The 26,382-nt window shown below is 48.7% G+C and overlaps 3 protein-coding genes across 4 annotated transcripts in view; all 3 read left to right on the forward strand.

Moving 5' to 3' along the window:
- The window catches only part of SYS1 (SYS1 golgi trafficking protein), a 32,821-nt gene extending 32,470 nt beyond the window's left edge, over positions 1 to 351 (forward strand). Inside the window, exon 4 of the mRNA XM_065922068.1 lies at positions 212 to 351. Within this exon, the coding sequence (XP_065778140.1) occupies positions 212 to 218 (7 nt within the window). The 3' untranslated portion in view covers positions 219 to 351. The remainder of the gene's footprint in view (positions 1 to 211) is intronic.
- On the forward strand, positions 220 to 2,540 carry DBNDD2 (dysbindin domain containing 2). 2 transcript variants are annotated; one of them, XM_065922065.1, is made up of 3 exons: positions 220 to 358; positions 558 to 695; positions 1,864 to 2,540. In XM_065922065.1, exons 1-3 carry the CDS (start codon positions 220 to 222, stop codon positions 1,986 to 1,988), a joined length of 402 nt encoding a protein of 133 aa, XP_065778137.1. In that variant the 3' UTR covers positions 1,989 to 2,540. The 2 variants fall into 2 exon arrangements, with proteins under 2 accessions (XP_065778137.1, XP_065778136.1); XM_065922064.1 differs by having other exon boundaries at positions 1,780 to 2,537.
- Positions 2,541 to 8,769: 6,229 nt separating this feature from the next.
- On the forward strand, positions 8,770 to 20,394 carry PIGT (phosphatidylinositol glycan anchor biosynthesis class T). The gene is made up of 12 exons (XM_065922070.1): positions 8,770 to 9,000; positions 9,527 to 9,704; positions 11,860 to 11,987; positions 12,272 to 12,372; positions 12,527 to 12,613; positions 13,139 to 13,226; positions 13,335 to 13,432; positions 13,525 to 13,690; positions 14,374 to 14,574; positions 18,422 to 18,587; positions 18,969 to 19,052; positions 19,704 to 20,394. The coding sequence occupies exons 1-12, from the start codon at positions 8,817 to 8,819 to the stop codon at positions 19,954 to 19,956; spliced, it is 1,734 nt and encodes a 577-aa protein (XP_065778142.1). The 5' UTR covers positions 8,770 to 8,816; the 3' UTR covers positions 19,957 to 20,394.
- Positions 20,395 to 26,382: the final 5,988 nt, after the last annotated feature.

A 26,382-nucleotide genomic window follows, 5' to 3' on the forward strand; every position in this document is an offset into this window, starting at 1 on the left:
TCGAGCTAGGGTCAGCCCTGCCTCTGCGTGAGACTTGAACTTTGTGGTAGTGGACTTTGTTTCAGGGAAGGGAAAGAGGGAGTCAAGTCCAGGAGTGTCCAGGCTGCAGCCAGAGGCCCCACTGCTGGGATCCTGGCTGCAGGGGGACTCCCCAAGCCCAGGCCCCCAACGGAGTCCCCTCTCCAATTCACAGCTCTCCTTGCTATTCCAGGAGCTGACATGGACCCAAATCCGCGGGCAGCCTTGGAGCGCCAGCAGCTCCGGCTTCGGGAGCGGCAGAAATTCTTCGAGGACATCTTACAGCCTGAGACGGAGTTTGTCTTTCCCCTGTCCCACCTGCATCTTGAGTCGCACAGACGTGAGTTCTGAGTCCTGGGAAAAGGGACTGGGGCGGGGCAGGGAGGAAGTCCTATAGTCCTGGACCTTGGTCCCCCACCCCCCACCCCGATGGTTTTCTGGGCCATGTAAATGTCTATCTCCAGACCTGACAGATGTCTCTGACCATCCGATCAGTGTTGGCCTGGCTCCTCCCAACTTGCCCCCTTCTTGATCTGCAGCCCCCATAGGTAGTATCTCATCCATGGAGGTGAATGTGGACACACTTGAGCAAGTGGAGCTTATCGACCTGGGGGATCAAGATGGAGCAGACGTGTTCTTGCCTTGCGAAGACCCTCCACCAACCCCCCAGACGTCTGGTATGCCCCTCTGCTTTGGGCCCGTGGGCACTGGTCAGTCAGAACTGGATGTCAAAGCTGGGTGGGGGAGTCTGCACGGAGGGGCTGGGCGTGGGCTCTTCCACCCACGAAGCAGCTGCTTGTCCTGATTTTAGGGAAGCTGACCTTGGGGGAAGCTGGGTTACAGATTCCTAATCCAAACCTCTCAAAAGGCCCAACTGCCTTAGTCTTTGTCAATTTTTTTATTTGTGAAATCAATGTAATTAGTTAACATAATAAATAATGTAAAAATATGATCTTTAGACAACTGAAGCAGTTTTAGTCATCTTAATATTTATTTAGCACTTTATTAGATTTCTAATACCGTGCTAAAGAATTTTACATGTATTATCTCAATCCTTACTATGTCCTATTAGGGCTGGTGGGATTATTCCCATTTTATAAAGAAAGACATTAGAGGGACTTCCCCTGTGATCCAGTGGTTAAGATTCTGTGCGTTCCACCACAGGGGGCATGGATTCGAACCCTGGTTGGGGAACTAAGATCTCGCATGTCATACTATATATATATATATATATATATATGTATATGAAAGAAGGATTTTAGACTCAGAGAAATTGTCACAGAGCCAGAAAGTGGAAAAGCTGGATTCGAACCGTGGCTGTCTTGACTCCAAAGCCCACATGCTTAACCTGTAAGATATTAGTGGATACTGTCTTACTTAAAAGTGCTGCTATTATTGATGGCATATTATGTGCCAGACATTTTGTGTGTGTGTGTGCCAGACATTCTCACATTTTGTCCTGAGAACCCCTCTGGAATGTTGGCGCCCTTTTTTTACAGAGGAGGAGCAGAGTCCTTGAGAGGGGAAGTGACTTGCCCAAAGCTTCTCAGTAGCGTGGAAGTGAAGTGACGTAGCTAGAACTTGAACTTGCAACTTGATTAATTCGACTCTAGAGCTTAGTGAAGTGAGGGGAACTGGGAGCCAGGAGACTGGCGGGGTGACTGGCCAGCTCCCTGGGCCTCAGGGTCTCCCGGCCTCATCCTCTCCGAGAGTCCTCTGAACCCCTGTTCGTGGCCGTGACTGGCTCTTCCCTCTGGGCAGGGGCGGACGACTGTCCTGAGGCGCCGAGCCTGCCGGTGCCCACGCCAGACCGGACGACATCTCGTACTTCCTCCTCGTCCTCAGACTCCTCCACCAACCCGCACAGCCCCGATGCCAGTGACGGCGGAGCAGACACGCCCCTGGTACAGTCTGACGAGGAGGGGGATGGAGGCCATGACGGCGGGGCAGAGCCCGGAGCCTGCAGCTAGCAGTGGGCCCCCACCTACAGACTGTGTGAGCTGCCTCGTCTCCACTGGAGACCCCAGGCCCGGCCAGAGCCCTTCGGAGAAGACCAGACTCTTTACGGCAGTAGGCACCAGGGGGAGGAAAGGAGGGTGGGATGGTGTGCCTTCCTGGGAATTAACCCGCTCCTGCTTTACTGCTAACCTTCCCCTGCTGCATCCTTCCGCTATTCGTTAGAATATTTGGAATTAGCTGGGCATTTGGAATATAGTTTTGAACAAGACAGGCGCCCTGCCTTCATGGAGGAGAAAAAAAATCAAGAAAATACCATGGTTTTGGCTTACTCCTAAAGTAGGGCCCACTAGTGAGGAGATGGAAGATGAGATAGGATGAGATGCCACTGCTTTTCTTAGCACTCTTCCCTCCTCCAGACTGTCCTGAGTCTCCTAAGCGGATGTGAACTCCTTAACACTCCCAGGGAGATGGTCCTGCAGCCATCCTGCTTCCTTCCATCCTTTTTGGAACAGGGCACGTTGTGGATAATAAACAGATAACAATATACCAAACATTCCCATTCATCTTTCACATCGGACAGATATCAAACCCAATATATTTCTTTAGCTCTCTGGTGGTGGTTTAGTTTCTAAGTCTTGTCTGACTCTTTGCGACCCCAGGGACTGTAGCCCACCAGGCTCCCCTGTCCATGGGACTTTTCAGGCCAGAATACAGGAGTGGGTTGCCATTCCCTTCTCCAGCGGACCTTCCCAGCCCAGGGATTGAACCGGGTCCCCTGCATTGGCAGGCTGCTTCTTTACCGACTGAGTCACCAGGGAAGCCCATATTTCCATCATTCACTTGCTCTGTTTATTCCAGAAGGAGTTATTTGGAATTAGCTGGGCATTTGGAATACAGTTTCGAACATGATAGGCTTCCTGCTTTCAGGGAGGAGAAAATCAAGAAAATACTACAGTTCTGAGTGTAATGAGTAGCATGATGAGGAACTCTTCTGTTACCAGAAAAGAGGGGCATCTTAAAGCTCACGTGGTCACTGGAGAGCTGGTTTTCAGGGTGGGATCCAAAGGATAAGGAGTTAGCTGGAGGGGGTGTGTGTGGTGCGGGGGGCGCTGTAATCCAGGCAGAAAGAGCAGCTTGGAGGAACTTTAAATGGAGAGAAATAGTCTTGAGGAACTGAAAAACATTCAGCATAGCTGAATTGTTGAGTAGGAGATTAGGGAGGATTAAGATCTGACAAAGGTCAGATGAGGAAATACTTTAAAGCCAGTATCAAGTTTCAGTTTAACTGCTAGGAAAATATCAGTGACTTAAGATATAAATTTTGTTTCCTCACATAAAAGAAGTCCAAAGTTCTACAGTTATTGGACACCAAGGTCCTTTTTGGTTCTTTTTACTCAGCCATCTAAGGCACATGGCTGGAATTCTCATTGATACCTCATGTCTAGAATGGCTGTTGAGTCCCCAGTCCTTGAAACTGGTGGAAAGCAGGCGAAGAAATTAAGGATGGGCAAAAAAGGCACGGGTCGGTGTCTGCTCCCACTTTGAGAACCTTATTTGGAAGTTCTAAGCAGTAGGATCCATTTTCATCTCATTGGCAGAACTTGGAAACATGAGTAATATTTCACTTACAGGTATTTTACAGGGACACAGCATTATCTAGAAGAAAGGAAATCCTGGCCTTTGGAAAGATAATAACCCTTCAAGTTTTAATTACCAATGTGTCTGATTTCTATACTTCCTGTCAAACCTCTCAGAAGCCCCCCCTTTAGTAGGGCCCCCTGCTGTCTTGTTAAAATCAGGGTTATGTTACTAAGAAACAAGAGGACAGTCGTCATTGGGTAGATAACTAGCAGTTTACACATTACAAATTTGAACTTTACTGGGAGTAATGAAGGATTACAAGTGATTGACATTTCTCGTTAAAAAGATAATTTTGGCTGCAGTTTAGAAAACATACTGGAAGAGAGCGTGCTCCGGACAGACAGACATAACACAATAATCCATGCAAGAGATAAAGTAAAGTGAAGTCGCTCGGTCGTGTCCGACTCTTTGCGACCCCATGGACTGCAGCCTACCAGGCTCCTCTGTCCATGGGATTTTCCAGGCAAGAGTACTGGAGTGGGCTGCCATTTCCTTCTCCAGGGGATCTTCCCGACCCAGGGATCAAACCCAGGTCTCCTGCTTTGCAGGCAGACGCTTTACCCACCAGGGAAGCCACCAGGGAAGCCCAAGAGATAACAGTGAACCAAAAGACAGTGGTGATGATTAGTTTGACTGGGTTGAGGCTGAGTGTAAACAAGTGACATTCATTCAATAAGTATTAAATGTCAGTGTTTAACATGTGTAAGACACTGTGTTTGGTCTTGGGGATGTGGTAGTAGCGCACACACAGACACACACACACAAAAGACCCCGTCTTACGCTTAGGGGGTCAGGGTCTACTGGGGCCCAAATGTAAAACTGCAGCTAGGACTCATTTGAGGAAGGAGTTAATATCCTATTAAGAAAGGTCACGAGGTGTTTGCCTGGAGGAAGTGGTTCTGAGCTGAAATCTGAAGGCGGGGTAGGAGTAGTTGAGGGGAAGAATGGCTGGAAGGACTCCTTGTAGAGATGTACCGATTGGAGGGGACCAGAGTGGATGTCTGGAAACCAGGAGATGGTTGCAACCATCCAGATAAAAATGGGACAGGGTGGAGGTGGGGGATGTAGAAAAGTGGAAGGAATGAAGAGATGTTGGGGAGGCAAATTTTGAAATATTTATAGATAAGTGGGTGTGAGTGAGGACTGGCTGAAGGGCGTCACCATTGCTTCTGCCTTGTGCTGCAGGATAGTTCGGAGTTTTTCTTCATCCACATGGAGAATTTAGGAGAGGGCCAGATTTGAGAAGTCGGTCATGAATTGGGTTTTGGACATGTTGAGTTTGAGGTGCTTTGGAGACCAAGAGGACATTTTGAGTAAGCGTTTGGACCTGTGAGTGTGGGATTTAGAAGAAACAATTGGGTTGGAAGATAAATACATGAGTTATCAGTGTACAGGTGATGAGCGTGCCATGGGTGTCAGTGAGCTTACCCAGGGAAAGATGGAATGAAAGGAGGGTTATAGGACCTAACCTTAAGGAATATCAAGTCATTTTTCATCTTAGGAAAAATAAATCATCCCACCTCCCTTCATACATCAAACCATCCATGGGATCAGTGACCTTTAGCCTAAATCTCAAAGCTCTCTGTGCAGTTCAGGCTGAGTGATAGGGCTGCAGGCTTCCCAATAGCCCCATTTTGCTTCCATCCCTGCAGGGGGCCATTGTAAGTGACAGTTCTTAAGTTCTTTTCCTAGTACTACTGAAAAACTGGTGGGAGTTCTGTGCGTCTTTTGTCTAAAAGTCTGTGTCCAAGTTGAGATCATCCACTAAGCCGGGCTAGGGCCCAGCCTCCTGTTAAGTTTTGTGGCTTTTCTGGGTTGCCAATGACTTCACTGCACACAGAAGACATGGGCTTCTCAACCTCCTGACTTGAGCGGCTGAGCCTTCTCCTGGGCTGTACCCCATGATATCTGCAGCTCAGCTCCTCAGGGTTTCTCAGTTCCTGGTATCCCCCCACTCCCCATCCAGGGTGAATGGTGGGAAGCTAGCCTGACCTGTTTGCTATCAACATGTCAACAACCCTGGGCATACAGTGCTAATGGGGGTAGGGAGCCTGGCTGGGGAGAGAGATCTACAGCACTGTGGAGGGGTGGAATTGTTTGTGAGTCTACGGGGAGCCTTCAGTTCAGCTGCTATGAGCCCCAGCCCTGCCTGGGAAAATCTAGGGTCAGCTGAGACCCCAGGACCACTTCCTGTTTGGACAATGATCTCTTCTTCTGCCAAACCACAGGGCCTTGGCTGGCCCTCAGAGCCAGCATCTCTGGCCGACTGTTTTTTTGAGGCCACAGAGGGCCCTTGGAGATGGGGGTGATGACTTGGTGCCAACTCCGAGGCAAGCAGCCCAGCTTTCAGCCTCTAAACCACAGTGTGGCATCTTCTGTCTGTGGCACAGGCTTGCCATAGACCCTGAAGCAGAGGGAAGAAGACAGCCTCCTCCTACAGAATCCTGTGCTGTGGAGGGGCCACATCTCAGTGGAAGATTCCCTGGATGACTCACACTGCAGCCTTCCCCAGAAGTGCACAAGACTTGATACTGTGAACAGCACAGCAATGTGGGGACAATGTGGAATGGTTGTCAAGTTTGTTTGTTCATCCGGACATTACTGAGCCCCCACTCTGTGCTAGCTTCCTTGCTTAGGCAACAGAAATACTAATGTGACCAAGAGTTCTTCCAGGAAGGGACATGGTCACAGATAATGGAAATATAAAGTGGGCTGTAGCACCAGAGAGGGAGAAGGTAAGTCTTCTCTGGGGGTGGGTAGATCTTGAGTGATGGGGACAGGCAATTTCAAAAGAAAACAAAGCGTAGAAGTACAAAGTAATCATTATCATAATTGCAACTACCTTAATTTAACATTTTCTTTGAAATTGGTAGTGTGGACTCAAGTTCTGACTCATTGTGATCTTAGGCAGTTATCTCGGTTTATGTACCTCAGTTTACTCATCTGTAAAGTGAATATAATAGTACCTTCTTCATAGAGTGGGCTTCCCTGGTGGCAGCGGTAGAGAATCTGCCTACAATGCAGGAACTGCAAGAGATGCAGGTTCAATCCCTGGGTCAGGAAGATCCCCTGAAGGAGGGCATGGTAACCCATTCCAGTGTTTTTGCCTGGAGAATCCCATGGACAGAGGAGCCTGGCAGGTTACAGTCCATAGGGTTGAAAAGAGTCAGACACAACTGAAGCGACTTAGCATGCATGCACAGGTATGCACCTCATAGAGGTTTTTTTTTTTTTTTTTTTTTTTGAGTAATGGCTTGCAGAAGTTACTAAGCACTTACTCCATTCCAGATTCTACATGCACCTAATTTCTGATCCTTACAATAACCCTGAAAGTAGGTTCATCCATTTACAGAGCAGGAAGAGTGGCACTCAGATTGCTAATGCTCATATGGACTAAAGACGGGTGGCGATTTGAACCCACATCTGTCTCACATCTGAGCTCAAAGCCTTCCTTCTGTTCCATGTCTAGTGGGGCAGCAACACTGGATGTAGGTAGAATGAGGGTATACTGAGATAAAGACATCTTTTTGACTCTTCCTCTCTGGTTGCCTAAGGGTATATCTAGACCTGGCGGACACCAAATTTGGCTCTTCAGAGCCAAAATGGTTGTGAGTTTTACCAAGAGACTACAAAGCCCATCATGAATGTGCACCTGATTAGGCAGGTGGAAATACCAAAGCAAGAATTGTTTGGAGCCCCTCCAACTCAAGCCAGCACAGAAGGGGAGAGGTAGAAAAAGATTTTAAACAGATCCTTTGCAAAAGAAAATATACAAATGACCAACAAATACATCAAAAGATGTTCAACATCACTAGGTACTAAGGAAATGCAAATTAAAACCACAGTGAGATACCACTACATATACACCTATGTGGTAAAAACTGAAAAGACCCCCAGGTTATATGTTCACTGGGATGTGGAGCAATAGAAATTCTCATACATTGTTGATACAAGTATGAAATGATACCTTCTGAAGAAAGACCTAGCAGTTTCTTATAAAATTAAACATATGTTCTCTTTCACCATTCATAAATATTTATCCAAAAGAAATGTTATACTTATTCCTACAAAGTAACTTGTATAGCAGCCTAGCTCATAAGAACTAAAAACTTGAAAGAGCTCAGGTGTACATGGACAGAAGAGATAAACTATGGCATATTCAGACAATGTATGAATGCTATACAGCAATGAAACAAACAAACTGCTGATACCTGCAAGAATGTGAATGATTCCACAAAACATTATTCCCATGAAAGAAGTCTTTTACAAAAAACTGTACATAGTATACGATGATTTCATTTATACGGAGCTCTAGAACAGATTAATCCATTTTGTGGAGAAAAATCACAAGAGTGGTTGCATCTGGAAGGCAGGGGGCACTGGGGTTGAGTGGCAAGGGGCATTAGCCAACTTTCAGGAGTTTTACGAACATACCTTGATAGAAGTTACACCAGTGTATCCATTTGTTGGATTCAGTGGATGTGCACTTCGGAGTTGAACAGTCGTTTTTATAAATTTTGCACCAAAAGAAAAATGTTAACAGGTATTGAACTCTAGATAATGATGTGCATGCGAAACTATTTAAAGAGAAGTGTCCTTATGTCTGAAATCTCTTTGAAATGCATCAAAACATAAGATGAATTGTGGGAGGTAGACTGATAATGTGATAAGACAAGTATAGTAAAATGATAACGGTGGAATCTAGGTGAGGGGAAAACAGGCGTTCATTGTAACAGGTATTCATCTTTTCACCTTTGTTGTATGTTTGAAATTTTTCATAATAAACGGGCAGGTTATTTGAGGGTTTTGTGGGGAAGTTTTGCACCGTAAGAGCTGGCTAGGCTTAGGACCGAGCAAACAGAGTCAAGAGGCTACTGGAGGCAGGGGCCCGGCTGTGGGACCTCGCAGAAAAAATAACCTTTTTCAGTCTGCCTTTTCAGCTGTCACGGAGGCACAATGGCAGTGGTGGCTAAGCACTTTATCGTAGGGAAAGGGGTCCACCCTCCAGACCCCAATCGATCGTGCCCTGTCGGCGCCCATCACACACACCATCCTGAAGGGCCTATCCAGGCTGTCGTTCTGATAGCCGCATTCCGACTTCCGGGACAGCACCGGAAGTCACTCCTCTTCCGCTCTTCCTATTGGAGGCCGGCTTTTCGCAGGGGTGGGGCCTCTGGGAACTGGAAGCCGCCGTAGGCATGGCGGCGGCCGTGGGGATAGTTCTGCTGGTGCTGCTTCTGGGACCGGGCGTCTGGGGCCAGGCGGAGCCCCCACGCGACAGCCTGCGGGAGGAGCTCGTCATCACCCCGCTGCCTTCAGGGGACGTAGCCGCCACATTCCAGTTCCGCACGCGCTGGGATTCGGAGCTGCAGCGGGAAGGAGGTGAGGAGGGGAGACTGATGGGAGAACTCTGTGGCACCTGCTGGGAGTGGCGTGGAGGCCAGCCTTGGGGGCAGGGACTGACCCCACGGTGAGGTTCTGGTCCCGGGGCGTGGGTCCTTGGCGGAAGGGTGGGGCAGTTTTTGAGGAATCACATTGTACCAGTGAGGAAACTGGGGCCCGGGGAGGGCTGACTTCTAGTGCGGTGGTCTCTCCGCAGCTTCACGCTACCACCCTAAACCTTTAGTTAGCACCTTCCGTGGACGGCACTGATAAGGATGCTATTGACGATTACCGTTTATCCTGGGTGCTGGGCACGGTGCTGAGTTGAGTGAATGGTTACAGGGAAGAAATTGGAGGTATAGAGAGATAAAGGGACCGGTCCAAGATCACATTGCTTAGTCAGTGACCGACTGATCAGGAATTTTAGATTCCTCTGACCCCAGAGCTGGGGTGTATTTATTGTTTCTTTGGGGTGGCTGAAAGCCCTCCCTCCAGGATCATCACTCGCCTGCTGTCTCTTCTCCAGTCTCTCACTATAGGCTCTTCCCCAAAGCCTTGGGGCAGCTGATCTCCAAGTATTCTCTCCGGGAACTGCACCTGTCCTTAACCCAAGGCTTCTGGAGGACTCGCTACTGGGGGACACCCTTCTTGCAGGCCCCATCGGGGGCAGAGCTGTGGGCTTGGTTCCAAGACACCGTCACCGAGTGAGTGCCCACCTTGAGGCCTGTGGCAGGCCATGGCGGGAACAGGGCATGGCAAGTGTTGTCATCCTACCACTGCCCTTTGGGGGAAGCATTTCCATGGGGGTAAAGCTGCACTGGAAGTAAGAAGTATTATGGCCTGGTGGCATTCTTGACTTTGCTTATGTTTCCTTCCCCTGATATATCCAGACCTGTGATTACATGTATCTACGGAGATAGATAGCAGTTATCTGAAGCGTACTTGGATGTAAGGCACTAGAAAGCTGTGGCAAACTGGACAACCTTTAAAGACATTCATTCACATAATAATAAAATGCCACAAGGGCCAAATAAAATATATGTGGGCTAGAACTGACCTGCAAGACATCATATCTCTGTATTCGAGAAATGGCTGTTTTTTAGGGGAGGGATGGGTTAGGTACTGTGATTGGACCAGGTGCATGTGTGCTCACTCACTCAGTTGTATCAGACTCTTTGCAACCCCATGGGCTGTAGCCTGACAGGCTCCTCTGCCCATGGAATTTTCCAGGCAAGAATAATGGAATGGGTTGTCGTTTACTACTCCAGGAGATCTTCCTGACCCAGGGATGGAACTTGCATCTCTTGCATCTTCTTCATTGGCAGGTGGATTCTTTACCATTGCCCCACCTAGGAAGCGCAAATTCTCTTATTCTCACTATGGGAAATCAGCACATATGTATAATTTAAAAAAATTTAGGGGGACTTCCCTGGTGGTCCAGTGGTTAAGACTTCACCTTCCAATGGAAAGGGTATGGGTTCCATCCCTAGTTGGGGAGCTAAGAACCCACATGCCTCATGGCCAAAGAAACCAAAACATAAAACAGAAACAATACTATAACAAATTCAATAAAGACTTTAAAAGTGGTCCATATTAAAAAAAAAACAACAAAAAGCCTTAAAAAAAAATTTAGGGCCGTACCTGTGGCAGGCTGGAGAGCTTGGGAGGACAGCCACCTCTCAGCCCCAATGGATTGTTGTCATGTGGGAACAGAGACCTACTGTGGTCAAATACTCTCATTTTCCCCAGAAATCTGGATTTTAATGTGAAAATTGGCAAGCTTAAATATCAGCAAGTAACTTAAAAACTTAAGAAATACCTATGGGTTAATGTTGTGCACAGCAAATGGAACATGGCTATGATTTGGGTAGCATTTTCAAGCTTCCAGTTTGCAGTCTTTGTTTGAGGCGTAAGGATTGGAGCAGTTGGAAAGCTCTGAACACAGGGCTGTTGAAAAACCCCAGGCTAGCTCTATGGTGGTATCAAAAAGAGCAAGCCCCTACACTGGCCAGGGCTTCCGCTCTTGCCTGAACTCTGGCTTCTTTGCCTTTTATCCCAACCACTCTGCTGTCACTGACTCCCCTCATCATTGCCTGTAGTGTGGAGGTGATGTTCAGAAATCTACTTTTATTCTATTAGTTCTATAAAGAGCAAATCTGTTTTGCTGTTTCTGTAAAGAAAAAAAACCACCTAATTTAATTCGATGTTTCTCTGGGGTCCTAGGATGTTTATTTTCCCTTGTTCCATGAACCTTTGTCGATGTAAGACTTGCTATCCTGAGGGTAGAACCAGGACTCACCAGGGTGTTCACAGGGAAGTAGGTGGTTTTGCCCCGCTGAGCACACCTCAGAGTGGATCAGGGAGCCGATCTCGGCCCCTGGGGCGTGGGGCACTTTGTATCGCGCTGTGGACTGTGCGTGGGTGACCCAGCCTTGCTCCCTGTCCTCAGGTTGCTGTCAGCCTAGTCGAGGAGAAAAGATGCTTACAGCAAGGTACTGTTGCCACCCAGCCAGTTCCCAGGAGGGCCCTGGTGAGAGGCATGGATGGTCAGAATGGCAATAGTGCGGGAGGAAACTGGTTGAGGAGGGCTGGAACTCTGCCTGGAGGAGGGAACACTCTGGAAGGGGAGCGTAAGGAGTGAGGCGGCACTACGAGGTGCGAGGCCGGCGGGGATGCAGGGATGTTCAGAGGAGAGCGAGGACGAAGGGGCTGATGGGGGAGACCCGGGCCGCAGGCTCAGCAGGGGCAGTTGCGGCTCCAGCAGCTGGCCGGCCTCAGGGCTTGGCAGCCAGTTGCGGGCTCTGAGCGAGGGGCCAGACGCAGCCCCGGGACAGTGAGCGGGTTTGTGTCTCCATCCAGTGTGGATGAGTCCTGGAAGGAGCTCAGTAACGTCCTCTCGGGGATCTTCTGCGCCTCTCTCAACTTCATCGACTCCACCAACACAGTCACGCCCACTGCCTCCTTCAAACCCCTGGGGCTGGCCAACGGTGAGACCTCCCCATCCTGTCCTTCTTCCTGAGACCTCTCACCCTGGCCTTTGCCTCCTTTCCCCTCTGCTTCTTCCTCCGTCTGCGGGGCCAGGTCATAAATCCCCAGGGTGGACACCCCCCCCAGGAAGACTGTCTCTGCATTGCTTTCTCCCGAAGGGACGAGGCTGTTCCACACTCCTCCCCTGGCAGAGACTGTGGGGGCGGTAGTGCTGGAGGGTGTGTGCGGGTCCTGAGGAGCGGGGCCCTAGGGCCCTCCCCAGCCAGGCTCCTGTCTCCCCCAGGCACGGACCACTCCTTCCTGCGCTACGCAGTACTGCCGCGGGAGGTTGTCTGCACCGAGAACCTCACCCCGTGGAAGAAGCTCTTGCCCTGCAGCTCCAAGGTGAGGCCTGAGGGGCCTGAATGCGGGTGGGAGTCCCAGAGAGTGGATGGCGTGGGCTGATGCCCCCTCCCTGCCCGACAGATTACCTCGGCCCCACGCCCAGGCGCATCACCACGCAGGGCACTGACCTTTCCTCTCACGCCGCCTCCTCCAGGCAGGCCTCTCGGTGCTGCTGAAAGCTGATCGCCTGTTCCACACGAGCTACCACTCCCAGGCAGTGCATATCCGCCCTATTTGCAGAGTAAGTCTTGGGGAACGGGAGACAGGGGCCATCCCGGGGCTGTGAGAGAAGGTGCAGGTAAAGCACATGGCCCAGTGTCTGTCGGGGGCTGAGCCAGTGGTCAGTGGGAGACGTGATGATGGCGATTCAGGGATTTGGTCACGCACCAAGGAAACCGACTGGTTGCCTGGCAAGCTGCCACTTAACCTCCGTCGTGGGGCCTGGCCGTCATGAGCCGTAGCCGTGTGGGTACACCTGCTAGCTCAGCCACTTTCCAGCTGACTTGACCTTGAGTGGGTCACTTTATTTCCCTGGTTTTCTCATCCATCAAGTGAGAATAATAGTTCATCCAGTTGTTGGCAACAGTTCATCCCACTGATGCGCAGGGTGCTGCTGGCACAGGGTCACATGCTCAGTAGGGAGTGGTAGCAAACTGATGGTCGGGGAGATACGGAATAGAGGAGGGATTGCGTCCAGGTTGCAGTCCCTGGGGCTGTGAGGTTGGGTGAGAGGTAGGTCCTCACTGCTGCCGTCTGGCCCTCGTAGAATGCACGCTGTACCAGCGTCTCCTGGGAGCTGAGGCAGACCCTTTCTGTTGTATTTGATGCCTTCATCACGGGACAGGGGAAGAAGGGTAAGCTCCCTTGCTCTGGCATCTCTACCCACCCATCGCCAGCCCCACCCCATCTGTGCGGAGCAGGCCTAGTCCTGCTCCAGCTCATCCCCGCCCTCTGCTCCCCAGACTGGTCCCTCTTCCGAATGTTCTCCCGAACTCTCACCGAGCCCTGCCCCTTGGCTTCGGAGAGCCGAGTCTATGTGGACATCACCAGCTCCGGCCAGGTACTGAGGTCTCCAGCCACACAGGTCAGCCCCTTCCCTCCAAGGCCAGCCTGCCCCTCTGCTCGCTTTTCAGCCCTGTTCTGTGTCCCCAGGACAACGAGACGCTGGAGGTGTACCCGCCCCCCCTCACCACGTACGAAGACGTCATCCTGGGCACTCGCAAGACCTACGCCGTCTACGACCTGCTGGATGAGGCTGTGGTCAGCAGCTCGCGCAGCCTCAACGTCCAGCTGAAGTGGAAGCGGCCCCCGGAGAATGGTGGGTGGAGGGTGGGCCGCCACGGCCACCATGGGCTACCTCGATTTCATCTTGTGGGGGAGGACTCACAGTCCCATCTCTTCACCAGGAGACAACAAGCTTATGTTTAGATCCAGATATCTGGAGTCAGACGTCCTGGTTCTAACACCACCTCTTCTAAGCTCTATGACCTTGAAGGTTCCTAACTTCACTGTCTCATGCTGAAAACGGGGACAGTAATACCTAACAGGTTAGATGAGATAATTAATGGAAACCATGGAAGTCATTCATGCATTTGTTCATTTAATTAACAAAAAATTTTTTTTGACACAAATACCCTGATTTCGAGAAACATTAACTTATAATAGTTGAAGCAGGCCTCAAACAATTAGCTGCAATCATGTTCAGTGTTACCAAGGAAAAGCTTGAAATATTGTGAGAACACTTGGTTTGGGTTGGAACCGGCAGAAAGCTCAGGCCTTGTTAGTACTCAGTAAATAACAGTAATTCTGTTGTCATTGCTGTGAGTTAGGGAAGACAGGGATGGTTCCAGAATGCAGGTTTCCCAGTTCTGGCAAAGCCTCTCCCTTCCCCTTCCTGGCTTTGGGACTCTGAACCTGGCCCAGGGAGTGGATTTGGGGAGTGACCCCCGCTTCTTCTTTTCTTTAAAGGAGTTGGTTAACTGTTGGCTTTCCTCTGAGCAGAGGCCCCGCCGGCGCCCTTCCTGTATGCCCAGCGGTATGTGAGCGGCTACGGGCTGCAGGGCGGGGAGCTGAGCACACTGCTCCACAACACCCACCCGTACCGGGCCTTCCCTGTGCTGCTGCTGGACGCCGTGCCCTGGTACCTGCGGCTGTACGTGCACACGCTCTCCATCACCTCCAAGGGCAAGGAGAACAAACCAAGTGAGCGGCGAGGCCCCAGCCAGCCCCGCACCCCCACCCCACCCCTCTCCCTCCACGTCCCCCTACACCTCAGTTCTCAGGGAATTCCACAAGTACCTCGCCGTCTGCACAGGCATCAGGAGTCGTTTGAGACATTGATGACCTCACCAATGCCAGATCTGCAAGGGTTTATAAAGTCAAAGTAGTTAAACCACATAGTCCTGGTGATCTTCGTAGGATGTGATAAAGGTAGGCGTTTCCTTATCTTTCTCACTTGCTTCCTCCTGTTTCCTGGAGCTCTGTTTTGTTTCAGATGATTCCTAGACTCTTTGAGGTGGAGAAGGGGCTAGCCAGAAAAACAGAGTATTGGATACAAAGAAGGTGACAGAGCTGGAGTAGGTGGTTTTTGCTTCCTTGGGTGGGGTAAAGAGGTGCAGCTTTAAAAATTTGTTTGTTTTTTCTATTATTTTTCTGAGGAGGAGTTAATATTTACTGAGTGCTATGAGATGCCAGGCATAGCACAAAAGCACTTGTTTTCCTTTGGAGTGGAGGTATACTAAGGAACACTTCTTAGGAAGACGTTACAGTACAACCCCAACAGTTAGACTTATAATCTTTTCTAAACCTCTTTGTGGTTTCCCATATTTTCAAACCCGTGGTTAATAGTTTTACTTATTTTCAATGATGCACTTAGTCATCATTGCTGAGCACAGGCTTTCTTTAGTTGTGGCAAACGGGGGCTCATCTTGAGGTGCTCGGGCTTCGTGGTGTGGTGGCTTCCCTGGTGCAGAGCGCAAGCTCTCGGCGCGAGGGCTCAGTGGTTACAGCGTGTGGCCTCAGTAGGTGTGGGTCATGGGCTGTCGATCGCTCAGGCTCAGTAGTTCTGGCACACTGGCTTAGTTGTTCTGTGGCATGTGGAATCTTCCCAGGTCAGAGATTGAACCTGTGTCCCCTATATTGCCAGGTGGATTCTTAACCACTGGACCACCAGGGAATTTCCTGTTTTGTTTTATCTTTGCTCTGGCAAATTTGAAATACATACCCAAATGGAACAGAGTAATGAACTCGCATGTATGTATTACCCAGCCTCAGCAGTCTCCAGCTTCATATCCCATTTTTTGTTTGTTGATTTTTTTTTCTAGTTTCATTGAGATATAATTGACATATAGCACAAGATAAGTTCAAGGTGTTCAGCATGCTCATTTGACTTATATCTATCATGAAATGACCGCAGTAAGTTTAATGAACATCCATCATCTCATACAGATACAAAATGAAAGAAATAAAAAAAATTTTTCCCTTGTGATGAGAACTCTTAAGGATTTACTCTCTCAACAGCTTTCATGTGTAATGTACAACATTAACATATTTATTATGTTCTACGTTACATTTACAATTCTTGTCTTAGAACTGGAAGATTGTACCTTTTGACTGCCTTCATCCAGTTCCCCTTCTCTCTACCGCTTACCTCTAGTAGCAACAAATGTGATCTCTTTCTATGCTTTGTTTATTTTTGAAGTATAATTGATCTGTAACACTATGCTAGTTCCTGGTAATAGCAAAGTGATTCAGTGTTTCTGTACTTTTCAAAATGATCATCATGATAAGTCTAGTTACCATCTGTCACCATACAAATATAAGACATACTTACTGACTATATTCCCCACACTGTACATTTTGTACCTGTGACTCATTTATTTTGCAACTGAAAGTTTGTTCCTCTTACCCTCCCTCATCTATTCCTCTCCTCCTCCCACCCCTCTCTCCTCCGGCAGTCACCTGTTTATTCTCTGTGTCTATGACTACTTCTGTTTGGTTATATTTGTTCTTTTTTTTTTTTTGATTCCTAGTCTAAGTGATATCTTGCTGTATTTGTCTTTGACTTATCTCACTTAGCCTAAAATTTTCTAGCTCATCCATGTTGCAAATGTCAAAATTTCCTTCTTTTTTATAGCTGAGTAATATTCCACATCTTCATCCGTTCATCCATTGACGGGCACTTAGGTTGTTTTCTTAGCTATTGTAAATAATGCTTCAGTGAACATTGGGGTGCCTATATCTTTTCAAATTAATGTTTTTGTTTTCTTTGAATAAATACCCAGGAGTGGAATTGCTGGATTGTATGGTAGTTCTGCTTTTAAATTTTGAAGAATCTCCCTACAGGTTTTGATAGTGGCTGCACCAATTTACATTCCCAACACAGTGCACAAGGGTTCCCTTTTCTCTGTATACTCACCAACACTTGTTATTTGCTGTCTTTTTGATGATCCCGAGAGGTGTGAGGTGATATCTTATTGTGGTTTTGATTTGTCTTTCCGTGACAATTAGTGATGTTGAACTATTTTTTCATCTGCCTGTTGGCCAATCTGTATGTCTTCTCTAGAAAAATGTCTATTCAGGTCCTCTGCCCATTTTTTAAAACAATTTTTTCTTTTTTGACATTGAGTTGTATAAGTACTTTGTATATTTTGTGTATTAACCCCTTATTGATATCATTTGCAAATACCTTCTCCCTTTCAATAGTCTGTCTTTTCATTTTTCTGGTAGTTTCTTTCACTGTGCAAAAGCTTTTTAGTTTGATGTAACCACATTTGTTTATTTTTACTTTTGTTTTTCTTGCCTGAGGAGACATATCCAAAAAAACATTGCTAGGTCAAAAGGCATACTGCCTATATTTTTTTCTGGAAGTTTCATTGTTTCAGGTTTTACGTTTAAGTCTTTATTTATTTATTTATTTTTTTCGTTTAAGTCTTTAAGCCATTTTGAGTTTATTTTTGTATTTGGTATAAGAAAGTAGTCCAATTTGATTCTTTTGCATATACCTGTCTTGTTTTCCCGACACCATTTATTGAAAGGGCTGTCTTTTCCTCATTGTGTATTTTTATCTCCTTTGACATAGATTAATTGCTGATATAAATGTGGGTTCATTTCTAGGCTCTCTGTTCTGTTCCACAGCTTCCCATCATTTTTGTTTCACCTTTCCCTTTATTTATTTATTTGGTTTGGTTACTTTTTTGCTGGAGTATCTTAAAAGAAATCCTAGATATCATATCACTTCACCTTTAAACATCTCTAACAGGTAAGGGGCTTAAAAATATGTATAACCTATTGTTATCACTCCTGTTTCCCCCAGTGGTCTTGAAAATAACTTTATAATTGATTTGAACTGGGTAAAAATTAGGTGCTCACAGTATATTTCTTGATATGCTCTTAAGTTTCTCTCTCTGTCTTTTTAGATTAGTAGACTTACTTTTCTAAGAGTAGTTTTAAGTTTACAGAAAAGTTGAGCAGAAAGTATGGGGTTTCCATATACACTTCCCTTCACCCCCATCTCCCCTGCTATTCCCGCCTTGATTGGTGTGGTCCTCTTACATCTCTTAATCTGTAAAACAGTTCCCAGTGGTTTTTTAAAAATTGATTTGTTGGCAAAACTGGGTCATTTGTTGTATAGGATGTTCTACATTCTGGTTGGCCCATGTTTAACATGTTCCTCGATCCTCTGTGTATTCCTGAGTATCAGTGCTTAGTTTTAGAAGCTTGATTAGATTCAGGTCTCATATTTTTGGCAAGAAACCTTCCCAGGTGGCTCTCTGGACTCCCTGTTGCATCACGGGAGGCACTGGACGTCTGGTGGCCCAGTTTTCGTGCTGTGAAGGTGGATTAGGTTGAGCATGTCCTGGAGCAGCTGCCCTGGAAATACCTTTTCCCTTCCCTGCCCTCCTCCTCCCCTCCGGGGGCCTGCCTGCCTTCCGTGATCCCGATTCCTCCTTGGCTTCCCAGTCCCAGCCCCAAGGCTGGACAGGTAGGGACAAGTGGTGCAGGTGGGCTGAGCCCTGGAAAGAGCTCTGGGTACCCTGTCGGTCCCCAGGTTACATCCACTATCAGCCTGCCCAGGACCGGATGCAGCCCCACCTCTTGGAGATGCTGATTCAGCTGCCGGCCAACTCCATCACCAAGGTCTCCATCCAGTTTGAGCGGGCGCTACTTAAGTGGACCGAGTACACCCCGGACCCCAACCATGGCTTCTATGTCAGGTGGGGCCCGTCACCTGCCGCCCCCCTCTCCTGGGGCAGAAGTGTGGGGAGCAGAGCTCACGGAGTGTCTGTCTGCTTCACCACGCTCCCTGGGGGAGGAGTGTGGGGAGCACAGCTCATGGAGTGTGTGTCTGCTTCAACATGCTCCCTAGTGGAGGAGTGTGGGGAGCAGAGCTTACGGAGTGTCTGTCTGCTTCACCAGGCTCCCTGGGGGAGGAGTGTGGGGAGCACGGCTCACAGAATGTCTGTCTCCTTTACCAGGCTCCCTGGGGGAGGAGTGTGGGGAGCACAGCTCACAGAATGTCTGTCTGCTTCACCACGCTCCCTGGGGGAGGAGTGTGGGGAGCACAGCTCACAGGGTGTCTGTCTGCTTCTCTGCAGCCCATCTGTGCTCAGCGCGCTCGTGCCCAGTGTGGTGGCAGCCAAACCCGGGGACTGGGAAGAGAGCCCTCTCTTCAACAGCCTGTAAGTGTGAGCCTGGCTGCTGGGGTCCAGGGGGCACCTGAACAGAGGATCCGGCTCCTGCGGACTGGCCTGGGGTTAGAGGTCGTGCTTGCAAAGTAATGAGTGGATGGGCCCTGTCCTGATTCAAACCCCAGTGGTTTGCACTATTAGTATAGTCTTTATGAAATGATCCTAAAGAGCTGCTAGGAGATCAGAAGGTGAGAAGTGCAGGACGTTTACTCATCGGTTCTCTTACAAATGTGGAACTGAGCACTTATCAGATGCTGGGTACTTCAGAGAGCACCACGTGGACAGCACTAGACAAAATGGACTTGCCCCTCCCTGCTCATGGGCACAGTCCAGAGAGGAACTGCTGGGGAGTAATCTGGTGGGTAATCCAGGAAGGCTGCATGGAGGAGATGACCTTTAGGCCGAGACCAGACGGCTTAGGAAGAGGCAGCCCAGTGAAGGCAGGGTCCCTTTCCTCTCCTTTAACATAGCTCTCCTTTGATCAGATATCTGTATTGAGCTTTAAAAGGCTAGGAGGCTAAGAAAGCTTTGAAAATCCTTCCCACTGACACTGTCCCACGTGGCCAGAGAGGGGATGAGGGTGGGTGGGGTGAGATGTGGGGAAGCGGCCATCCCGCCTCACCGCCCGCTCCCGACCCCCAGCTTCCCAGCCTCTGACAGCTCCAGCTACTTTGTGCGGCTCTACACGGAGCCCCTGCTGGTGAGCCTGCCCACGCCGGACTTCAGCATGCCCTACAACGTCGTCTGCCTCACCTGCACCGTGGTGGCCGTGTGCTACGGCTCCTTCTACAACCTCCTCACCCGCACCTTCCAGATCGAGGAGCCCAGGAAGGGCGGCCTGGTCAAGCGGCTGGCCAACCTCATCCGGCGTGCCCGAGGCGTCCCCCTGCTCTGAGGCGAGCCCTGCTCACAGTTGGACTGCAGTTTTTCTTGAGAGGGGTGTGGTGGCTGAATCCCCCACCCCCCGCCGCGCCCCCAAGGCTCTTCCTGCCACTTGCCCTCCCCCACGGCAGCTTTTGAACCCAGCTGTGTTGTGGATTGGGCCAGGGCCTAGAGCTGCAATGTTCAGGACAGTAGCCATGAGTCAGAAGTGGCTTTTGAATTTAATTTAAATTGAAAATGCATTTCCTTATCTGTACTGAGTGCATTTTAAGTGCTCAGTAACCAGAAGTGGTTACTGGCCGCGGTACTGGGCATCATGGGGACAGATGTTCACCACTGCAGAAAGTTCTTTTGGACACTGCCCGCCTGGCTAACAGGATGCGCTCAAATATTCGTACCACTGTGTGGTAGGTGGAGATCACTGCTGTGGAATAAAAAGTATCTAATTCCATGGTTGTCTGTCTCCTGTCCTTAAGGCCTGGGGAGAGTTGGGGCCTAGGGAGTGTTTGGCAGGTACTGGAACTGGATCTCCTGTCTGACCCCCTCCCCTGCCAAAAAAAACCAACCAATCAACCAACCAAAGGCCCCTGCCTCCTCCCACCCCTGCCAGAAATTCCTTCTCATCTCCTGCTTCCCTCCTCCCCCAGCATCCTCCTCTGACTGGTTCCCAGAACTCCCTGGGTTTGACAGGGAGTGTTTATGTCAACATCTCCACAACCGTGAAAGTGAATCATCCTGTGCCTTTTAGGAGCCCTGAGAGCCAGTTCCCTATCACCAGGGGTCGTGCTAGAGAGACGCTGGAGACACAGAAGAGCTTTGGGTGAAGAGCTTTGGGTGAGCATTTTCCAACCAGATTCTGCACTGCAGCCATTTGGGGCTCTTGTGAAATGATGCAGGTTCCTGGGATCCAGACCCTGTGAATTCAGTCAGTTTGGGCGGAGCCAGGCCTTTCAGCTTTTATCTGGCTCCTCAGGAGCCTGTGTTCTGGGTGGTCCTTAGACCACCCACAGGCTTTGAAGCCCTTGGATTGAAGCCTGCCCCTGCCCACGTCCTGGCTGTATAACCCCGGATTCCTGAGAAACAAGTCCTCTGGCACATGTCTGCCCTGCCCCCACCTTCGTTCTCTTCCTCTGACACGTTTGTCACGTGTGTGCATTGCTCGTGGGCCGCCCCTCCCTCTCCGGGTTCTCCCAGCCTAGTCAGGATCGATTGCCCATCAAACAGAATACCCCACTCTGCTAACCACTGTGTCCCCCTCAGCTGCCAGGTTCACTCTGGCTGACGAAACCGGGTGAGATGTTGCTTCCTCCAGGAAGTCTTCCCTGACACTGAGCTGCTGTGGGTGCCCTCCCTGGACAGCTTTCATAGTCCTTAGCTCCCTGTTTGTTACTGTCCTTTAACTTCCACTAGACTAGGAGCTTCTTGGAGGCACAGGGGCTGTCCTCCACCTGAACGCGTCAGTGCTCAGTCACCAAACGTGGTTGTATGAGTGGGTGTGGGCTACTGTGGCTTGGGGCCTGGGGCTAGAGGTAGGGGTGGGTAAGGTGAGGGGGAACCCCACTCTAGAAACCCCACCAGTATGAATGAGTGCAGGGTCTTTAATACAGTGCACGCGTCAGGTGTACCGCTAACAGAGATGGGGCTGTTCAGGATCCTTCTGAAGTTTTTCCCAGAGCTTCTAGAATGTACAAGTGATGTGTGTGCATGTGTAGGACAAGAGGTGGCATGAGTGAGCTAGTCCAGACCATGGGCAAAGGCAACTGGGTCAAGAGGCTTTTACTCAAGTTTACTTCAAGCAGTAAACACACCGGCCATGACATAAGAATGCAGGTGAGTATGGTGACTTCCCTGGTGGTCCAGTGGCTAAGGCTGCAGGCTCTCAATGCAATGGGCTCAGATAGGATCCCTGGGCAGGGAACTAGACTCTTTGACTCCCCTGCTGGAGCCAAAGGTCCTGCAGGCTGCAATGAAGACCCAAGATCCCACGTACTGCAATAAGGCCTGGTGCAGTCAAAAAAAAAAAAAAAAAAAAGGAATGCAGGTGGGTAGATTATCTGAAGCTAAGTGGTCCTGGCAGCCTCCATGTAGTGGGGTGTTTGCCAAGTCAGAACTGTAGAGTTTATACCTGCAGCCAAGTCAGCACCTAGAAATGCCGTTGACTACTATGTCTTGTATAATTTATAGACGGATGACACCCCATATCTTAGGTCCCCTCCTCCCTGAATTCCACACTCATTTACTCAGCTGCCTACTTGCCATATCCACTTGGATGTTAAAGGCATCTCAAATTCAGTCATCTCCCAAACTTCTGATCATCTCCACCCTGACCCTAAACATACTCACCCTTTGTCAGCTCATCTCTGCAAGTGACGGCTCTCATCTCCCCAGCTGCCCAGAAACCTTGGACTCATTTTTTATCCTTCTCCTTGTTCTCCAGTATGCCAAGAAAGCTGTTTGCTCTACCTTCAACGTAACTGAAGAATCCCAACTCTTCTTCACCACCTTCACCATCAAGTTATCAAGAGGTCTCCCTGGCTACCCTGGTTATAAATTGCTTCTCCAGTTTCCAGCTCACCGCTCGCCTGCCTTGTTTTCCTCAGTAGCCCTCACCACCATCTAACGTGCTGTGTAGCTTCCATATCCTGCTTATTAATAATTAAGATCCATTGGGCCAGAATTTTGTCTTTTGTAGCTACAGTGTCTGGACCAGTGCCTGGTTAAGGTGACCCTCACTCTGTCTCCCAGAGCTCAGTCTCTGAGTAGCTGATCAGAACATGAAAGGGGAGTAGAGACTTCCCCGCTCTGTGGTTAAGACTGTGATTCCCCTGCAGGGGGTGCAGGTTCCACTCCTGGTCAGGAAACTAAGCTCCTATATGCCACGCAGTGGGCCAAAAAAATAGATATAAAAAAGAAAAAAAATGCTCTCTCAAATATATACCTATTCATGTATGATTAAGCATTTCTGGCCTTGGATAAAGCCCAAGGGTCCATTCAGCTTTGGGTCCCCTGTGGGTCAGCTTCAGGCCAGGCTGGCTATTCAGTGTGTTCTTGCTGATGCGGAATCACGCGGTCTAGATTGGCTCATGGGCGGTAGGACATGTGAAAGGGGTGGGGTGGGAGGGCACACCAAGGTCCCCATGAGATCGCCAGGACAGGGACTCGCCTGGTCTGTAAACTCCAGGTTCTGGCTGCTTGACTGTGGGCAGCAGTTTCCCTTCCAGCAGGAGGGAGTGGTTAGATCAGAGGGCATGAGGAGAGAGTTATTGGGGGTGGTGGGCAGGCTGGTCAGGGCAGACCCCGCCCGATATCCAGAATGTACCTAACAGTGGTATATTATTTAGTCTTTAAACAGAAGGAGGTTTTGGGACTTCCCTGGTGGTCCAGTGGCTAGAACCCCGAGCTTCCTTTGCAAGGGGGCACAGATTTGATCCCTGGCCAGGGAACTAAGATCCCAGAGCAGCCAAAACAAACAAACAAAAAATGGACAGAAATTTTGATACAGGCTACAACATGAATAAACTTTGAGGACATGGTGCTAAGTCAAACAAACCAGTTATGAGAGGAAAAATACTGCATGATTCCACTCCATGAGGTTCCTGAAGTAATTACATTCTTAGAGACAGAAATTAGAGTGGTAGTGCCCAGGGTAGGGAGAAAAAGGAGTTAATTTTTAATGGATATAAAGTTTCGGTTTGCAAAGATGAGAAAGTTCTGGAGGTGGGTGGTGGTCATGGTGTATATATACATACAACAATGTATGTATATGTAATACCACTAAATAGTACATTTAGAAATGGTTAAAATGGTAAATTTTGTGTTGTATATATTTTACCACAATTTAAAAAAATTTGTAAAAATCTTTTTCCAATATTCCTCTTGGTGGAGAGAGAGGGCAGTCACCCTAGCTGGCCAAGATGGCCTGAATTTCTACCCGCCCCACGCCAGGCCATGGTTCCTGCTGGACAGGAAGAACATTCTGGCTCATCTTGCAGCCCGGGGTAGGAAGGAACAGCGGCCAGGATCCAGGGACAGACATCAGAGGTCCCCAGATTTCCATTCAGTCTGGCTTCCTTGATGATTGATGACCCGCTGTTGAAAGGGGAACTGGTGTCCTTTGTCCTGTCTTCATTCTGGGAACACAGGACAGTGAGGGCCTGGAGGGCTGGGGGTGGGGTGATGCAGCTTTGATCACCCCTGTGACTGTGAGCAATTTTTGAGGACAAGCCCAGGGCCCTTGTAGGAAGGCTTCAGGCCACGTCGGCTTTGAACACTTTATTGACCCGTCCCGGAGGGATACAGGATGGGCTCAGAACAGGGCCTCCAAGCAGGAAGGGCCGCCGAGGCAGCTTTTGGTCAAAACCTGGGAACGTGCAGGTGTCTCCGTCAGCGGCTCTTGCCCTTGGTCTCTGTGATGGAGATGACAGTCAGCTCCCTTCTTGGCTGGCCCATTGGCATCCTAGAGCCAGAGCCCTCAGGTTGGACTCCTTCCCCAACCCCTCAACCCTTCAACATCCACCAGCCTGGGGACCTCATTCTGCCACCTCCCACCATGATCACTGCTACAACCACATTCGTCACCTCTGCCAACAGGATCCCCCATAAAGGTTACACTGCTGTCTTCACCTCTGCCAGCTCCACCGTGTGCTTTATTTATTTATTTGGCTGCACTGGGTCTTAGGTGTGCCACAGGAGATCTTTTACTTGTGGCATGTGGGATCTAGTTCCCTGACCAGGGATCAAACCCCGGCCCCTGCACTGGGAGGGTAGAATCTTAGTCACTGGACCACCAGGGAAGACCCCGCACCTCGCATCATGTATTTTAAAAGGGTTTGCTACAATAACCAACCCACCTTTCATCTTTATTATCAGTGCCACCATCCACCACTGCCTTGCTGTCTACACTGCCAGCACCCTCACTATTACCCCTCCCAGGCATCAGTGACAGGTATCTCATTGCCCTTATTCTCATCATCCCTAACTCCCATATTAACATCGTCACCTGCATCACCTCCAGCATCCTCACCAACACCCTGTCCCTTCACACCCAGCATCCTATCACCTCCATTCCTCTTCCTGGGTCTATCAGAGGACTCACCAGGGGCTTTGCAGATCCTCAAACACATCTCTGTGGTCTCAAAATTGTTGTCATTGCCCTGACAGCCTCCATAGGTAAAGGGCTCACAAGCATTGGATGTAGAGTTATAGAAGTACCGGTGCAAAGCAGCTTTGCAGGGGCCCCTCGCTTGGGGGAGCTGGCACAGGTCAGGGGGCGTTTGGAACAAGTCCTGGGAAGCCTCTTGTTTGAGATTGTCTGCAAAGGTAAGAAAGAACAGAATTGTCACGGATGTGTCCTCTTAATGAACTGATTTTTTTCCCCAGCACCTACTCTACACCAAACGCCCTCCTAGGTGTTCACTATTCTTGCTGTTACTTAAATAATCAAATAGGAAGTGTAACTGTCCCCACTTCACAAATGGAGAAACTGAGGCTTGGAGAGGTTTGCTAATTTTTTCAAAATCATAAAGCCTGTAAGTTGAGAGAGGCTTGGGATTTAAACCCAGATCCAATTTCAAATCCCAAGTGCTGTATCTTACAACCTCTCATAACTTGACATCAAGATGCTGGCTGGAGCTTTTTCTATAAAGGGAAAAAATTATAATTTGGAAAAAATGTAAACGTTCACCAACAGGGGATCAGTGGGCCAACACTAAAGCATAGTGTTGATGATATATATCAACATGAAGAGAGGTTCATAACTTTTGCTGAATGTAAAATGAAATTACAATATATGAGGTCTGGTGTGATTCTGTGGATACTCTATGTACACATAAACCCATAGAATGATGACATGAAGGTTATTCTTCCATATATTTGGAGCAGTTATCTCTGGGTGGTAGAATTTCAAGTGATTTTTTTTTCCTGAAAATCCTTTTTAGTATCATTTGAGTGCCAATGAACAGGTATCATTTTTTTTATATCTAGGGAAAAGATATTTAGATATTTACATTGGATAATTTTTAATATCCATGGGTAATCAGCAAATAAAGAAACTGGCCTCTTTTACTGAATCACTTGTTATTTTACCTCCTTTCACATCTGGCTCTGGGTATCACACAAAATGATTTATCAAACATGCACACACACACACACACACACACACACCCTCCCTCAACCATCTGCCGTGAACACTCAGGACCTCAGTGTCTCTTTTTATGGGTGTAGCACACAGTACTTTGAGAACGACACTTTGCCTAATAAGGACAGCATCCCTCAAACAAATAAGCACATGAGTCAACTCAGCTCCACGGAACCCTTATGTAAATCCTCAACGTTTGTGACCTTGACTATGTTGGATTTACTGGAAGAAGCTTAACCTAGAATAGGGAAGAGGCCATTATAGGAAGAAATTTGAGAACTTCTATTTGGACAGCAAATTCTC

The sequence above is a fragment of the Muntiacus reevesi genome, chromosome 2, assembly GCF_963930625.1.
Source record: "Muntiacus reevesi chromosome 2, mMunRee1.1, whole genome shotgun sequence".
Taxonomy (NCBI): domain Eukaryota; kingdom Metazoa; phylum Chordata; class Mammalia; order Artiodactyla; family Cervidae; genus Muntiacus; species Muntiacus reevesi.

What these genes read in the sequence shown, in the direction of transcription:
- DBNDD2 (XM_065922064.1), top strand. Translation starts at nt 220, where the DNA reads ATGGACCCAAATCCGCGGGCAGCCTTGGAGCGCCAGCAGCTCCGGCTT. An exon ending in GCATCTTGAGTCGCACAGAC is followed by an intron (nt 359 to 557) that starts GTGAGTTCTGAG and finishes CTTGATCTGCAG; the next exon opens with CCCCCATAGGTAGTATCTCA. An exon ending in ACCAACCCCCCAGACGTCTG is followed by an intron (nt 696 to 1,779) that starts GTATGCCCCTCT and finishes CCCTCTGGGCAG; the next exon opens with GGGCGGACGACTGTCCTGAG.
- PIGT (XM_065922070.1), top strand. Translation starts at nt 8,817, where the DNA reads ATGGCGGCGGCCGTGGGGATAGTTCTGCTGGTGCTGCTTCTGGGACCG. An exon ending in TTCCAAGACACCGTCACCGA is followed by an intron (nt 9,705 to 11,859) that starts GTGAGTGCCCAC and finishes GTCTCCATCCAG; the next exon opens with TGTGGATGAGTCCTGGAAGG. An exon ending in AGCCCTCTCTTCAACAGCCT is followed by an intron (nt 19,053 to 19,703) that starts GTAAGTGTGAGC and finishes CCCGACCCCCAG; the next exon opens with CTTCCCAGCCTCTGACAGCT.